This window comes from Chaetodon trifascialis, chromosome 14, assembly GCF_039877785.1.
Source record: "Chaetodon trifascialis isolate fChaTrf1 chromosome 14, fChaTrf1.hap1, whole genome shotgun sequence".
NCBI classification, from domain to species: Eukaryota; Metazoa; Chordata; class Actinopteri; order Chaetodontiformes; family Chaetodontidae; genus Chaetodon; species Chaetodon trifascialis.
In genome coordinates, this window is record NC_092069.1 from 11,895,823 (window position 1) to 11,911,726 (window position 15,904).

Below are 15,904 nucleotides of genomic sequence, written 5' to 3' on the forward strand. Positions count from 1 at the left end.
CTTTGCTTTGCTGTTTGCTGATGCGTTCACGTGTTCCAGTAAAAAACACACCACAATTATAGACCCACTAACATTTTACTGAATTCGCCCACTTAAAGGCAGACGAAAGAAAGGCCAAATTATCTTTGGACGATGATTTATTTCATAATAAATCAAGACATACCATTTCCAATAAATGAATTCGTGAATAACTACAATAAATCATCAAGAGTTACACATGGCTAAGTGAAATTGGAGTGACTTTTGATGGAGTTTGTATAACTGTTTACTGTGCGCTTTTCAACACTTTTCTGGTCATTAACGATCGATACAGACAAGGTCAAACCAGGATTTCCTCCAGCACTTGAAGCGGCAAACACGCGATGTTCTCGTCATCACTAATTGAATGACGTAGCGGCATAGTAGAATGAATGGGACGTGGACCACAAGAGAGTCGGCTTAGAGACATTCAGAGCATCGAAAGAGAGAGAGGCTACGATGCTGTGAAGCGGGCTTTCTTCTGACTCTGAATCATAAAATAATATATATAATAAAGAAAAATAATAATTACTTCATCGCCTTGAAAGCACAATGGCACGAGGAGAGGGCGCCGAGCAGTACGCGGCGAGTTTACTATCAGTCAAGCCCATAAGTACAGAGATCAAGACAGCAAAGGTAAGAGCAGGGAGTGGTGTGTCTGACTGTGTTTGAATCAAGCTGCTTTCTTTGTTGCCTCTTTTTATTCAGGAAATGAAGATAACGTTTGAAAATCAGCGGCCGTTAACGTGACTTCCTCTCGGCTGCATTTGAATTTCACCCGGCTGCTCCATCTGCGTTCCGACAGCTGCTTGAGAGGCGGACCGTCTTTAAAGAGACCTGCTCTCCACGAAATTTACCCTTTTGATTTAAACTGTCAAATTTTTAGTGATGACAGATGTGCTGCAGAATCGTGACGTGGTAGCATATGTTAGTCCAGCTCCAAAGCCGTGTGATGCCCGAGTGACGCTTCATTTGAGAGTCTGAAACTAAATGTGTGTTTGATGGTGTAATGTAACAAAGCATTTCAACAAACACACATTTCTGTGAGCATTTAAGTAAGAGTAAAAGCCTTAAATGATTCAAACGGGCATCAGTATGCGTCTAATGGTCTCCAGATGACTCCCAGGTGTTGGTGTTTTACATGAAAAGGTGTGCCAGCATTGCATTTGATCCATCTGCTGCCTAAAATACCTCCCATCAGCACGTCTGCTCTGTGATCACTCTCATCAGCCATGTCAGATCACCTTTTCACGATGGTTAGAGCAGGTACGATGTAAGCTGGGTTTAAGATCTAACGCCTGTTTCAAACTGAATTGAAACATACCTTCAACGTGTCTCGAGTCAGAACGATCAGTTGACAGGAAATTAATTGGCAACAGTTTTGATAATCACTAACACGTTTGAACAAGAAAATGACATTTTGAAGACAAAACATTGGATCAGTCCATCAAGAAAATACTCATTAGTCTGTATTGAGAAGACTTGTGGCCTTGATACCTCCTATTCAAACGGAAAACATTTAGTGAAACTTCTGTACGGTTTTCTCCTTGAATCCACACTGTTTCACACCGTACAGGACTTTTCCCCGCCAGCCGTGAAAGGTCTCTGCGGGCTGTTCCCTTCATGTAGCTGGAGCTCTATTTTTAGTTTCTCGTGATACTTATGCCGGCATACTTTGCATGATGGACGTGGTGGGAGAGAATATTATTCATTCCTGACTTGTGAGGCAGCAGCAGTTTGCCCACGACATGAGGAGATCCTGCTTTTGTGTCTTGTGGCAGATGTGAATCAGGGGATACAGACCCCTTGCTGACATCATCAGAACGTTGCAAGTGATTGGCTGTGGCTACTGGACGTGGTACGATGCTGCACTGTTTGCTGGCTGTTGGCTACTCAGCATGAAATATCACACTACCTTCAACATCCTATCGCTAGAGCCAATAGCAGGGCTGGAGTATTATGATGTAGTGTGTGTGAACTACAGTAACCCCCTAGTTTCACACCACACACAATCTGACTGCAGCGTATTGGCCCGGACTGCATCACCACGAGGGATTTTATCTCTAATCTGACATTCTGAGCAGTGGGGTGAGGGAAGTTAGCCAATCTCAGTGCCTCATTATTACAGGTTGTTTAACACGGCATCAATTGTGCCAAGAGGTTTTGACAGAGGGATAGACGAGGGTGGCTGAAGCTGAAAACAGGGATTAAATACGATCCAGACTACAGAGGAGAGCTGTAGATAATGATCATGTAGCACACCACCACCACCACCGCCACCGCCGCTGCATTCCCGTCATTTATAGCTCCCCTGGGAAGATGAACGTTTAAGTGTTTACAGTCAGACGCACAAATTAACTGCTTTACGCATCTCCTCTGTCCTCCCCTCTGTTTGTCTTCCAGCCAAAGAGCCAGCGAGATCGCCTGTCTGTGTGGAGCAAGCTGTGCTATGCCATCGGTGGGGCTCCCTACCAGATCACGGGCAGCGCTCTGGGCTTCTTCCTGCAGATCTACCTGCTGGATGTGGCTCAGGTGATTTGCAAAATTTAAAAAAAATGTTTGTCATCCCTTTGTTTATTCTGCAGAATACAAGTCTGCGTCTAATTTCCTCTTGTTTGCGCTTGCTAGTTACACATAACGATCAGCTTGGAGGCCAAAGCTTATACTCGCATTTCTCAGCCTTGGATCAGTTTAACAGCCTCCAGCAGCAGCAGCAGCCGGTCAAGCGCATTAACCTGGACTCCTACTGCTTTGTTTTGTTACTCAATTAGCAAATTAGACTTTTCCACTGTGCACAGTAGGAACTTGAATAAAGACCATTGAGCTCGAGAGATGAGATCATTAGAGTGACTTCTCTGAAAGCTGCTCTCTTCTTAAACAAATGGCACAGTTGTGTATTTCACTGCTGTTGTACTCTGACCCTCATAGTGTCTCCATAACCTCTCTGGTGTCGTGGCTCTTCTGAATCATTCCTTAGCAGCGCCATATGAGGTAGTGTTTGGCATACTCTTTGTTTCTGTTTCATGCCTCACTCTTTTTCCACATTCTCCCCGCAGCTGGATCCCTCCCATGCCTCTATCATCCTGTTTGTGGGCCGGGCCTGGGACGCCGTCACGGACCCAACAGTGGGTTTCCTGGTGAGCCGGAGTAGATGGACCGGCATCGGCCGCATGATGCCGTGGTAGGTGTCTGAATCCCACGGTGGGCCCTGAATTTCATGACAGGTTCACCAAGCAAAGAGGATATTAAGTGATCATAAGGAAATGAGTGGGTATGAGAGGCAAATGTACTGACGAAGATCAACTCATGAGCCGTTGGCAGTAACCATGGCAACAGGGTTGAAGTGGCTACTGGGGAAGAATGTGGTGAGAGGGCAAGAATATAAGCTGGATGAAACACCGTGCATCAGAAATCCCTCTGACAGACACTGAACCTGCAGGTGTAACCTGTCTGACGAACAAACAGCAGCTGAGGCATTTGTTTGAGGTTGTGTTCACGTCTTTCTAGATGCAGATGTGTGGTGGGATCTACCAGCTGTTTTAACTTTAAATTAAGATACGTGGTTCACTTTAAATCGACTTGGTGTCATGTTTTAGCTAAATGGGTGCATCAGTGTTTACTTGCCAGAAATCCTCTTCTTCTTGGCCTTTGTTGGCACAATGCTGCGTCACCTCCACCTGTCCATCAGTGGAATAGTGTGAAATCACTGGCATGAGTGTGTGTTGCGTCACCTATATGCTTGTGCATGTGTGGTTAAGACAACAAATGAAACAGGAACTCAGTTAAAACATGGCTCCACAGCACTACTAGTTCCAAGCAGGTGTTTTTGGAGCATTCCTCGACTTTCCCAGTCTTTAGTTGCTCCTGTCCGAACATAAGCAGATATTTACACAAATCAATGAAGTTGATGAGGCAAAGCATTGATTATATTGTCTTTGTACTGTTTTTAATTGAGCATATGTCTAAAAGGATTATCACACTGTGATAATCTTGCGTATATAATTTGCGTATATAATTCATATATAATTAAGTATATAATTCAACAGTACAGCACAATACACAGTACATCAGCAGACATGAGTTTGACAACGTGTTAGCTTTGTGATTCACTGACGACCAGCTGGCGACCTGTTAAGGTTTTCCCCTTCCTCTTGCCAAAAGCCTGCTGGGATTGGTTTCACCTCCCTGCAACCCTGAACAGACCAGATATCAGCCTTAATATATTTATACCTAAAGCACTGAAAGGCTAAGCATGAAGCGAGGAACATTAGTACAATTAAAAGGCTCTGCTTTAGAGGACACAGCTGTGATAAAGCAGCCATGTGATGCTGACAGTTCATGGAGGAAGTCAGATTGTGAAGACAGATGACCTTGTCTTTCTCCTCTCACAATGAAATAGGGTGTGGTTTCTTTTACATACAGAGCGTGTGTGAAGTGTGGGTGCTGGATGTGAATGTGTGGTGTCGAATCCATTGCTGAGGACCACGATGTATTTTGCACTGGAACATATCTACAGTCAATATTTTACAGGGATTTTCTCAGATGATGTCACAGTAATATCTTGAGCATCGTGGGTATTTCAGGGAAACATGCCGGCTGTAGCAGGCTGCACTTGGTAGGAGAGGGGGAGGGGGACTCTACCGGCATCTGCTGTGATTGGTCCAACCCACAACACACCATCAGCTTCAAACCAATAGGGGTGTGTCCATCTTTGTGTGAATGTGTGTCTGTTTGATTTCCTTGACTGTTTGGGAGGGGGTTAGCTTAAGGCAGAGAGAGGTTACCATAGGTCAAGAGGCATGCCTGGTTCAAATAATGGAGGTCATTGTTAAAAAGGGCAACATTTACATGTTCTGCTTCTGGCTTGTGTAGCTTCTGAAACTGAAGTGAAACAACTGGCTGCTAGATATGAACCCACAGATGTCTTTTTATGTTCTCACTTGTCCTTTCTATTCCTGCTTAAAATGTTCTACACAGAGATATCGTTACAGGAGACTAGAATGGGACGCTGTGTCTCGTCTGCATGTGAAGGTTTTTGCAAATATAGGCATTTGGTTTGCCTGACTGACAACTGTGACATATAAAGCATCTGCGGCGAGCGTTCAGTGAGCCATGTCAGTGTGTGAAACAGCCACAACCTGGCCTCTATTCACAGAAAAATTAGCTCACATTAACCTAATTCACTCAGACTTCAGGGGGAATCAGGAGGTTCTTTCTTATTTCCCATGTGTGTCACATGAGAATGGGGGCAGGGGGTGTTTAAATGACCACATGTGAGCGCAGAAGTGTCAGGTTCAATAAAGAAACATCTATTCTGTGTTCAGTGATACAGTCCTCAGGGAGAGTCGACACTTATCTCTCTTGCATGGCAGCTCAGAAACAAAAATTAGAGGCAAAACCACTGATTTTCCATGTTAGATTTAAAGCTGCAACTGAAGGCTATTTTTGATTTTTCTATTGCATAAGCAGCAAGATGAAAATAGTTGCAGGCTACGTTTTATGTTGCTTTTAGTTCTATTTGGATAACTCCAACTCCACTTAACCTGTTGGGATGTGCTGACGCCAACAAAAACATGCGGTTTCCTGTTGGCACCAAAACACCTTGTAACATTTCTCCTCACTGCCCTGCAGCAGGGCCTGACTCCTAACACTAGGGGCTCATGAAAAAGGAAAAGTCTTCGCTGGACTGTTGTCTGTTTAAGTTTCTGAAATGGCCCCAGCTTCTCTGACTGAGGTCAGCTGGAGGGCATACAAAGCTGAGGAAGAGGCCGTTGAGACTGAGCGGGGGTGAGAGCGAGGTGGGCCAGAGTGGCCTCGCCGCTGGGCCAGCCCTCCCTCGCCTCCCCATGCAGCCCAAACTGAGCCCTTTCTCCACACAGTCTCTAACAAGGCAGGATTAGGGGGATTATTCACAAAGCGGCATGAGAGAGTCGGAAAGACTGCAAGGGAGGAAAAATGAAAAGGGGGGGTAAAGCTACAGTAACAGTTGGCAAAACTGACTAAACACACTCTTAACAGCGGAAAACAGCAGGCAGGGTGCACTTTTTGTTTTAAAGCAAACAGCACAAGGCAGAAAATATCACATTTTTGCTTATTAGAAATGCTGCAAAATCTTTTCAACTTCTCCTCACAATCTTCCATTTCTTCCCAGGATCCTTTTCTCCACTCCATTTGCCGTGCTGACGTACTTCCTCATGTGGTACGTGCCTCCTTTTGAACAAGGGAAGGTCGCCTGGTACCTGATCTTTTACTGCCTCTTCCAGTCAATGCAGACGGTTCGTACGCCACGTTAACACCCCCCAGCACTTTCTTTCCTCTCGTGTGCGTGCGTGCACTAGCCTAACTGTACGTTCGTGTCCGTTTGCAGTGCTTCCATGTGCCATATTCGGCCCTCACCATGTTCATCAGCAGCGACCAGAAAGAGAGGGACTCTGCCACTGCTTACCGTACGTCAGCGCTCCGGTGTGATCAGCTGCTTTCACGTGTGAGGTCGTTCTAGCGCTCATGCTCATTTCTGTGCTGCTCTCAGGTATGATGGTGGAGGTGCTGGGCACAGTCCTGGGTACCGCAATCCAGGGTCAGATAGTAGGTGGCGCCTCAGATTGTCCAACTGAGCTTGATCAGGTCGTGGACAGCGGAAACTCAACCAGAATCAACTCGTCCACAGTTACGCTGGATGAGACGGTGAGTGCGTCAGAGAGATGATGGTGATGAGCTTTTACACGAGTGTTAGCTCATGCTAATTCTGTCTTTTCTGTCCTCAGAAACAAGCGTACTTGATTGCTTCAGGGGTCATCTGCGTCATCTACGTCCTCTGTGCCACAGTCTTGTTTTTGGGTGTGAAAGAGCAAAAAGGTATGAAGTAACAAGAGAAAACCTCATTTGTTCAATGCAAAAGTGGACATTTTAGCAGAGCTGCGGACTCGAGATACTGGAGTCAAAGTTGACTCATGAATCTGAGGACTTAAGACAAAATGCCCCCCAAAATGCTTACTTACCAGTATCACTTTTTCATTTCTCAAAATGGCATTAAATGTGGTGATGGCTGCAGGTTAACGTGTTTGAAATGGAAAGTTGAGGCTTTGGACCTGATTCATGCTGGTGTCTTGCAAAACCTTTGTTTTTGTCTCACTTCTGATCTAGATTTCATTTCAGTCTGTCTCAGCTGTCCTTGGGAAACATTTGGCCTCCTCCAAAATGTCAGAATGTTGTGGTCACATTTTGGCAGACACACACCAGAACATAGTTTCTCATCATAATGGCTCTGTGTCGTGCATGAGATTCCTGTCAGCGACGATTTCCAGCTGTCTTATCTTATCTCTCCTCTTCTGTGTTGGATTATAGAAACCGGGCGAAAAAAGTCCCAGCCTCTCACCTTCCGTCAGGGCCTGTGGCTGGTCATGAGCCACGGACCATACATCAAACTGATCATCGGCTTCCTCTTCACCTCTCTGGCCTTCATGGTAATACTGTGCTTCCTTAGCAGATGTCATTTTGTATTCATTTGATAGAGTCACCGTTAAAGGGATAATTCACCATTTTAGCCTCTCATCTAACCAGAAGATTGATCTCATAATTGTCCCTTAAATGAAGCTACAGCCAAGAGTCAGTTAGCTTAGCTTAGCATAATAACTGGAAACAAGGGGAAACACCTAGCCTGACTGTCCAAAGGTAAACCCAGAACCTGCTTTTAAACTTCAGCTTTCATGTGGAGATAAAAGCATCTCCCCAAATGTTGAACTGTTCTTTTATCTCTCACTGTGATTTGCATAAAAATGTCTCTTCTTCATTTGTATTTTACAGCTTCTGGAGGGAAACTTTGCCCTGTTCATCACCTATGCTCTCGGCCATAGGAACGACTTCCAGAACATCCTCCTGGTCATCATGGTGAGTGTTTGTATTTTCCACTAAAAGATTCCTTGAAAAAGCCCAAATCACTATGACGTTTGGAGGGCGTCGGGGCGTTCTGCAGCAGTTGGGCTGTCCCTGTGGCGCAGAGCAAGGTCCCAGTGTTTATGGGGGTCTCAGCTTGTTCTCTGAGGTCCTTCCTCACGTGAGGAGACACATGCTACTGGGGCTGAAAGGGCAGATTTTCAGGGTGAGAGGAGGTGTTGTTTGGGCTCCTGGGAACCTGTCTCCCAGTTACACACTCACATGGTGTTAGCAGGAGATGGAGGGGAGAGACAGGCACACAGTGGAGCTTTTGTTGCCCCGGCTATCCCTCACTGCCACCATGGGAACTGCCACCACTGGTTGCGCCTCCTCTCTCTGCTTTCTGCTCTGTTGCTTTTCTCTCTGATTAGGAGTGGAAACATTTTTGGGCACCCTGTATCATAATTGGAGGGGGAGTAGTTGAGGGGGAATGTTTCCCACTGTATTTACCCTCAGTTGAAATTCAATTTATTTCTCAGGCTGCGAAGTTGGCAGGCTCGTTCCTGTGTGGCCATTTAACACTGGTTGACCACGTTTGGCCCAGAGGTGAAAGGTTGACTGGCCCTTGAAGGGTGAAGTCATGACCATACAAAGCATACTGTGGCCCTGTCCCTTGACCTCCTCCTCCAGTGGTCACTTTATTCTTACAAGTTCCCACATTTTATAGAATATTAATGAAGCCCAGTGAGAATTCTGCTTGAGTTTCACACAATTCCTTTAATTGTTAAATAAAACAAATGAATATTGAGTTATTATTTAGGCTGCAGGATTTTAAATACATTGAGGTTTTATAGTGCTGCAAGTCCGACATGTAGCTACATGCAGAATTGTTTTGCCTGATTTTGTCAGGCAAATAACTAAGGAACATACAGAACATACTATTTTCATGACATCCAGGCATGTTTCTTTAGACGGGAATATTTTCATATATTTTCATGTAATGTTAAAATGCATGAATGGCAATGAAGAAAAACAAGGCTGGCACAGGATGTGACCTACTCGAGCTAAGACCAAACATTCAAACCAAAGTTTGAAGTTAGTCCCTGATCGTTATTTGGGCACTTTTTTTTTTTTGTCCCGCACTTAATTTCCACCAAAATTAAAAGTTACACACAGTAACAGGTTGCAAATACCTCGACATCACCAGAGGACATGACGTCAGTGTCCTCAGCTCTGATGGTGCCTCGCCAATGACAACACCAGTGATACAAGTGACTTTTCCTTGACTCCGGCTCTTTCTCCAACATACAAAACATAGGTTATATATTGTCTGCAACAGTATGGGAGTTCAGATAAATATTTGTTTCTGTTGTAATGTCTCTATCTTCTTTTAACGAAGATAATCTGGCTGAGATGAATGACTTCATCTGACTGAATGATTCCATATGAATCAGATGTTTTTATTGTTTACCTTCATTGACGTGAACGATGACTAATCACTGAGTAACTGTTTACATCCCTCGCCCTTTTGCTCTTTTACAAGCTTGCATAATTGGATTTAATGAAACTACAACACTGATAGTTCTGTCACATTCATTCCAGCTGTCTGGGACTCTGACCATCCCGTGGTGGCAGTGGTTTCTCACCCGGTTTGGCAAGAAGATGGCAGTTTACTTTGGCATTACTGTAAGTAAAAAATGCTTGTTCAGCATTAATTCCCAGAGGATGCATGGTTATGGAAATGCTCACATCCTTCTGTCTCTTTCTACAGTGGGCAGTACCCTTTATGATCCTGATCATCTCCATCGAGAGCAACCTGATCGTGTCTTACTTGGTGTCAGTGGCGGCGGGTGTGAGCGTGGCGGCAGCTTTCCTCATGCCGTGGTTAGCTCATCTACAGAACACATCCCTCCTTTTATACGCAGAGGTTTGTTGTGTTGCGTCTCAAGGTTCCTTATAAATAACGTGCTTGTGCTTTTAGGTCAATGCTCCCCGATGTAGTGGATGACTTCAAGGTTCAGAACCCAGACATCCACGGTCACGAAGCCCTCTTCTACTCCTACTATGTGTTCTTCATCAAGTTTGCCTCTGGCGTATCACTGGGCATCTCTACACTCAGTCTGAAGTAAGTTGACGGATCCATTTTACCTGCAGCCGAGTCATGAATAATTCTCATCTGCATTTGTGTTTTTATCCTTGCTGTCATCCTTAAAAGTTTGTCGGCGCTCACTTTAAGCTTGCATGGCTGTGATCTCTAACACGTATACGAGAAAAGCTCATTACAGCCCATCAGTCCTGTAGTCATGTGGTCGACAATCACATAATCCTTCACTGAACAACTGTACTCACATCAGCTCAACTTTTCTCCCTCTCTTTGCATTTTTCCGCAGATTTGCCGGCTACGTGACCGGGTCCTGCTCACAACCTGAGGCAGTCAGTTTAACTCTGAAGGTGCTGGTCTCTCCTGTGCCTGTGGTTCTTATTGGTGTGGGACTGTTGATATTGAGGACCTACCCCATTGACGAGGAGAGGAGGCAGGGCAACCGAAAACTACTGCAAAAAATGCTGTAAGTGAACGCTGCAATGCACACAAAGCACCAAACAAACAAGGACACAGATGTTTATGCTTGATCGGGATACTGAAACAGGTTCAGACACCTATTGTTGTGCAGCAGGACTCGTGCATGACCACAGTAAACAAACCAGTTAGATGCTAAACTGAGTTCCGCTCTGTATACCTGAGCTAAATTCAAATGAGGCCTTTTAAAAAAACTGTTTTGCTCCAGTGTTGACATGCATTATTCACCCGTCTGGACAAGCCAAGTCCTTTGTGTGTGACTCCTGGCTGTTCTCCCGTCCTCTAACAGGGACTCTGAAGCAGATTCTGAGTCTGAGACTTCGGCGTTCGGAAGCAGCGTGTAGTGACGGAGGACGAACCAGCCACCACTGCCGCTTTACGTGTTTGCTCAAGGTGTGGAGGTACATGACCACTAATTTTCTGTGATAACAGTGGAGGGACCACAGACCACTACAGCTGCCTCAATATCATCAGCACTACCAGCTGCCTTCACATGGATCACGCAGGTTTACGTCGCCCTCTGGTGGCAGTCTAATGTCATCTCGCGTGTGATACAAGTATTTTTGCTTGTCCATCTCCAGCCGTGTCCCAATCAAACTGCATCTGCTAAAACTAAAAAGCATTCACTTTACAAACACATTGTATAATTTGTCAGGTAGTGTAGAGCCAAAGTCCAGCGTTAGAGTCAGTTCTTCTCACTTTCATCTCCCAATATACTTTTTCTTTCATTCATTTGCTGAAACACAGTACTGGGGCCTGTCCATCTTTAACCTAAGTCGGTATCTACTGCTGAAATCTGGTCACCTTGTTGTCTAAAAGAAGTTAAAAGACATTTTTTGTGTAACAGCTCCTATAAGTGTGTGGCTAAGACTCATGGGAGCTGTAGCCATTTTATTTTGGTGGCGTTTTACTCAAGAAAGAGAAATCAAACTGTTTTTTTCCATAGATGGCTTCTTCATCACTTGCTGAGATGCTCCTGTAGCTGTCATTTACCTTGACCAGCTGTTAGCAGCGCCTCCAGTTCTTCTGTGCATTGCGTTGTGGGACAATAACATTCATCAACTCTATTTTCAAACCCAGTGTGAACACGCTACATGCTGAACAGCTGGTTAGAGAAGGCAGGAATTGGGACACAGCTTGTGATTTGTGGTATTGTTTATGAAGTATTCATGTGCTGGTTTACAAGATCAGACCTTGACTCGTGCAGGCTGGAGCGTGATGTTACCTTTGATGTTTACTATGTCCTAGCTCAGCTGTGTGTGACTTTCCTTTCAGATGATGCCCTGGAGGAACTCCACAGTATCAGCCTTTATTAATAAAGGGCATACCAGCACTAGTCCACTCATTGGAGTTGTATGGCGCTGTGCTACAATGTCTACTTTTCATTAGGTGGTGTTGTGTCAGATCATTTCATAAAGGCAAAAACTTTGAAGTGTACTTGAATCTTCTGAAGGGGAAAAGGCACCTCTTGATGTACTGTATGATGTACTGTATGTAGGCTGAATCACTGCCTTACACACTCATCTTGTATTATAAGTTGCGCTGAGATTTTTGGTCGAACTTTTGGTTACTCGGATCATTTACTACTGAGAAGGGTTTCCCATCGCACCTTTTTGTGCTTTAACATTGCAGCCAATCTCCATGAGGTTTAATAGACATTTCTGAATGTGCTTTTGCAGCGAAGTCATTTCATGGAGCATGTTCTCACTTCCCAAGGGAAGCAAAATGCTTTATTTAATTATTTATTTAAACAAACAATCTAAGGGATTATAATTTTTTCGTATGAAAGCACATGTGTATAATAATTTATTAACAGTGGATGGTTGTTGATAGATATGTGACAGAGTGATATTCAAGTCCTGTTGAAAACATTGGAGAACATCAGAATGATGCATTGCTTTTCTTTTTCTAAGAAAAGCTGCTGTAATGTGACAAACGAGCTGCTTGTACAGTATTGCGACTCAAAAATCAGAAGCTCAAACCCAGTTTTTCTATCAAAAGACAAGCAGGAGAAGAGACATTTGCCCTGACATAAGATGGCCTGATTTAACCCCAAATGATCGACTGGTTAAGCTATTGAGATTTAAAAAAAAAAAAAAAAAAAAAGGATCCTTAAAACGTAATCTATTCCTGCATAGTTTTCACTTTTAGGGCTTTTGAAATTGCACTGAATGAACTTAATGAAGCACATTACATCTCTCCTTGGTCTCATTGGTGTTTATATGCTGCTGTCTGTATAATATGTAAATATTTTTTTCTAAGTTGGACCTTGATGAACATTATATAATTTAGTGAAGAGACAAATTCATGTGCTGTACATTTGTAATTTTAAGTTTGTGAATAAAGTTTGTCAAAACAGAGAAAACCCTGCGATGTCATTGTAATATTGAAAACTACCCCACACCTTTTTTCATACATCTATGTAAAGGCTCATGTAAGTCACAATGAACAAGACTTAACGAGTAACATACCATTTACAGATAAACTATCAGTTACATTTAGTCATGTCTGGCAACACAGAGCATATATTTCCGTTTATTCTAAAGTCTTTTTTTCTTGGCAAATTAATATTCACATAAGATGATCTGTATTAGAAAGGGTTGATGTCTGCTCTAAGATACAATCCTCAAAACAGTTTTAGCAATTAAATAAAAAAATAAAAAATAATAAAAAAAATATTAGGCCTGAATCCTTCCACTGATTTCTCTTGTCGTGTCCAGAAACTAATTTGCCAGAGCAAGATGACCTGACTTGAATTAAGAACTTCACGAACCAAAGACATCTGCAGTCAAGGAAAACTGGCACTGGTTCCTTTGGATGACCGAAATCAACCAAAACGAAGCTAAACCTCGTCTGTTTGGCGACAGGCTGCCAATTTATCCTCGATACTAATTAGCCGCAGCCGTGACTGAGCGCTGGTTTTACGCGCAGATTGAAAGGAAAAGGGAGAAGGACAGCAGTCTGCTGCGATGAAAACAAAGTGGCATCTCTGTATGTTGCGGAGTGTTTTATTACTTGGCCTCCTCAGCTGTACAGTGAACACTGATACATCTCCACATACTGGAAGAAAAAAGCTTTTCAAACTGAATACGCCAAAATCCAAACCAACCAAACTGTCAACAACAGGCGACAGGAAATCCTCCCAGCGGTCACCTGCCAGCACGTCTCCATTGTCTCAGCTCAGTTTCGAAGGGCCCCACGTTCCTCCTGCACCTGGAACGCCTGGTTCCATGCGTCCAGGGGAGCCTCGGGAAAAGACCCGACCGGGATTTGCATACCTCCCAGACGTTTCTGTAACCTGCTCCACGTCTGACTTCGTTGTGCGGGTAAAACCGGCTTTCTACGGTCTGGGCGCAAGTGCAGAAGAGCTGAAATTAGGCAAAACCTGCAAAAGCAACGGGGTTCTGCGACCTTACGGTGACCTGCTCTTCACGTACCCTCTGACAGCGTGTGATGCCGTGCGCCTGGTAAGATTTCCACGCGTTTGTTTCCAGACTCCCCCTGCAAAATCCTGAAATCACAGTTTCTGACCCCTTTTGACAGTCGCCCCGCGGATATCTTGTCTACAAATTCGTGCTCCACTATGAGCCTTCGTCAAAGCGTTTCCCGAGCAGAGCGCACCGGATCCATGTCGACATTGAATGCCAGTATCAAAGGTTAGACTTGTCTCTCAGTTATAGTCAACATCGCGTGTGTGTTTGAAAACCCGCTATTTACAACCTCCAATCCCTGTCCAGGAACCACCATGTGCACCAGCTGACTGTGAAGCCCACCTGGCAAACTGCTGTTCTGCGTAAAAGGCTCAAAGGAAGTCCAAATGACTTCCAGATCGAACTGATGGACGGTACGCTTAACTGGAGTGATGAAGAGCTGCTTCAGATTTCAGGGCAAATATGTTTTTGTATATTAGAAATATCTCTGAAGTGGCTCATTTGATGTGACATATTTTCACGAACTCTTAGATTCGTGGAGCAGACCAGCCAAGTCCCAGGTGTACCGGCTTGGAAAGACAGTTCATTTCCAGGTCTCTGCTCCTCATGTCCCAACTGGTGGGAAACTGTACATCAGCAGCTGTTATGCTACACCATCCAGTGGCTCTAAATCGTCCCTCAAATACACCATTATTGACAATTTTGGGTGAGTATAATGGATAGAGGTGGATTTCAAACATTTGGTTTTACCTTTGGTGTCCAGATATGCACTTAACTGAGATTAGATGCTGTCATCCATAGCTGTATGCTGGACAGCAAGAGAGACCCAGGGGCCTCTCAGTTCATCTCTCGGACAGACAGCACCCTGAGATTCTCCCTAAAGGCTTTCCAGTTCACTTCTGACCCTGACATGGAGGTGAGCATGGCCTGCTATAATTCTCTGCATTCACACAGTTTTAACTGTGACTCAAACTCTTTTTCCATTTTCAGGTCAAAATTCACTGCAACGTACTTGTCACATCTGAGGACCCGGGTCCTGCACACAAATCATGCACCTACAGAGGGAACAGGTAAGCCTCGACACTATGAACTAATTTCCAATCCAGGACTGTGGATGACCTTTCCTTTCCGTGGTTGAGTGGATTGAGCATATTTGTGTATTCCATGATAGGTGGGAGGCTCTCACTGGTGACAACTCCATATGTGAATGCTGTGATTCACAATGTGTGACCTCTAAGCCTCGGAGGGCCATGATGACAGGTATGTGGCAGTATATTTTAAGCCTCAATTAGATGTCAAGAAAATATTTATGCATGTTCCTACTCATCCTGCTGTGGTTATTGCACTACGAGTGCCATATCTCTGGCTGACCACCTAAAGAAACTTAAGTCACATGAATGACCATTTTCTTGTGATCATTACAAATGGCTGGATGATCTCTATCTCTCTTTTCAAGGCTCTGCTCACAGTGGGTCGTTGCTAGTCTCTGATCAGCCGTACACAGCAGAAGATGGCTTTCTACCAGTCAGTCCCTCCTCAGTCAGCATGAGCAGAGAAGACGAGGCCACAATTAATCATTACATTAGTGGGCTGCACAGTCATGAGAACCTGTGGGGTAGTGTGGATGTAGTAATGTATGATAATGATGATGATGAAGAGCAAGGCTACACAGATGAAGAGGAGGAGCAGCTTGAAGAAGATGAAGACAAAAGTGAGGTTATCCTCACAGTGAGGACAGAGGCTGATGTAGAGGAGTTAGGTTTCAGGGAGAGGGTCTTCATGGAGGAGAACGAGTCTGATGGGAATGATTCACTTGAGTTTGAAGAGGAGGGGTCAGGGTACGGAGTACAAGAGGATTTTTCAGAGAGTGAAGAGGAGGAGGCATTTGGAGGGAGAGAAGATGAGATCTCTGATGTACAGCAGGTCATCTATTTGAATCAGAGGGAAGGTGAAGTCCTGCAGCAAATGTTCCCATCAGACGTCAGCGTACAAGGAGAGTTACAGC

At 44.4% G+C, this 15,904-nt stretch overlaps 1 protein-coding gene across 2 annotated transcripts; it reads left to right on the plus strand.

Moving 5' to 3' along the window:
* The first annotated feature begins 401 nt into the window (after positions 1 to 401).
* Positions 402 to 12,821, plus strand: LOC139342236 (sodium-dependent lysophosphatidylcholine symporter 1-B-like). 2 transcript variants are annotated; one of them, XM_070979233.1, is made up of 14 exons: positions 402 to 654; positions 2,422 to 2,550; positions 3,075 to 3,199; positions 6,170 to 6,293; positions 6,386 to 6,464; positions 6,548 to 6,702; positions 6,783 to 6,873; positions 7,363 to 7,481; positions 7,822 to 7,905; positions 9,493 to 9,576; positions 9,662 to 9,774; positions 9,872 to 10,015; positions 10,281 to 10,457; positions 10,758 to 12,821. In XM_070979233.1, exons 1-14 carry the CDS (start codon positions 571 to 573, stop codon positions 10,810 to 10,812), a joined length of 1,563 nt encoding a protein of 520 aa, XP_070835334.1. In that variant the 5' UTR covers positions 402 to 570; the 3' UTR covers positions 10,813 to 12,821. The 2 variants fall into 2 exon arrangements, with proteins under 2 accessions (XP_070835334.1, XP_070835335.1); XM_070979234.1 differs by having other exon boundaries at positions 469 to 603.
* The last annotated feature ends 3,083 nt before the right edge of the window (positions 12,822 to 15,904 follow it).

What these genes read in the sequence shown, in the direction of transcription:
- LOC139342236 (XM_070979233.1), top strand. Translation starts at nt 571, where the DNA reads ATGGCACGAGGAGAGGGCGCCGAGCAGTACGCGGCGAGTTTACTATCA. An exon ending in CAGAGATCAAGACAGCAAAG is followed by an intron (nt 655 to 2,421) that starts GTAAGAGCAGGG and finishes TTTGTCTTCCAG; the next exon opens with CCAAAGAGCCAGCGAGATCG. An exon ending in GGACTCTGCCACTGCTTACC is followed by an intron (nt 6,465 to 6,547) that starts GTACGTCAGCGC and finishes TGCTGCTCTCAG; the next exon opens with GTATGATGGTGGAGGTGCTG.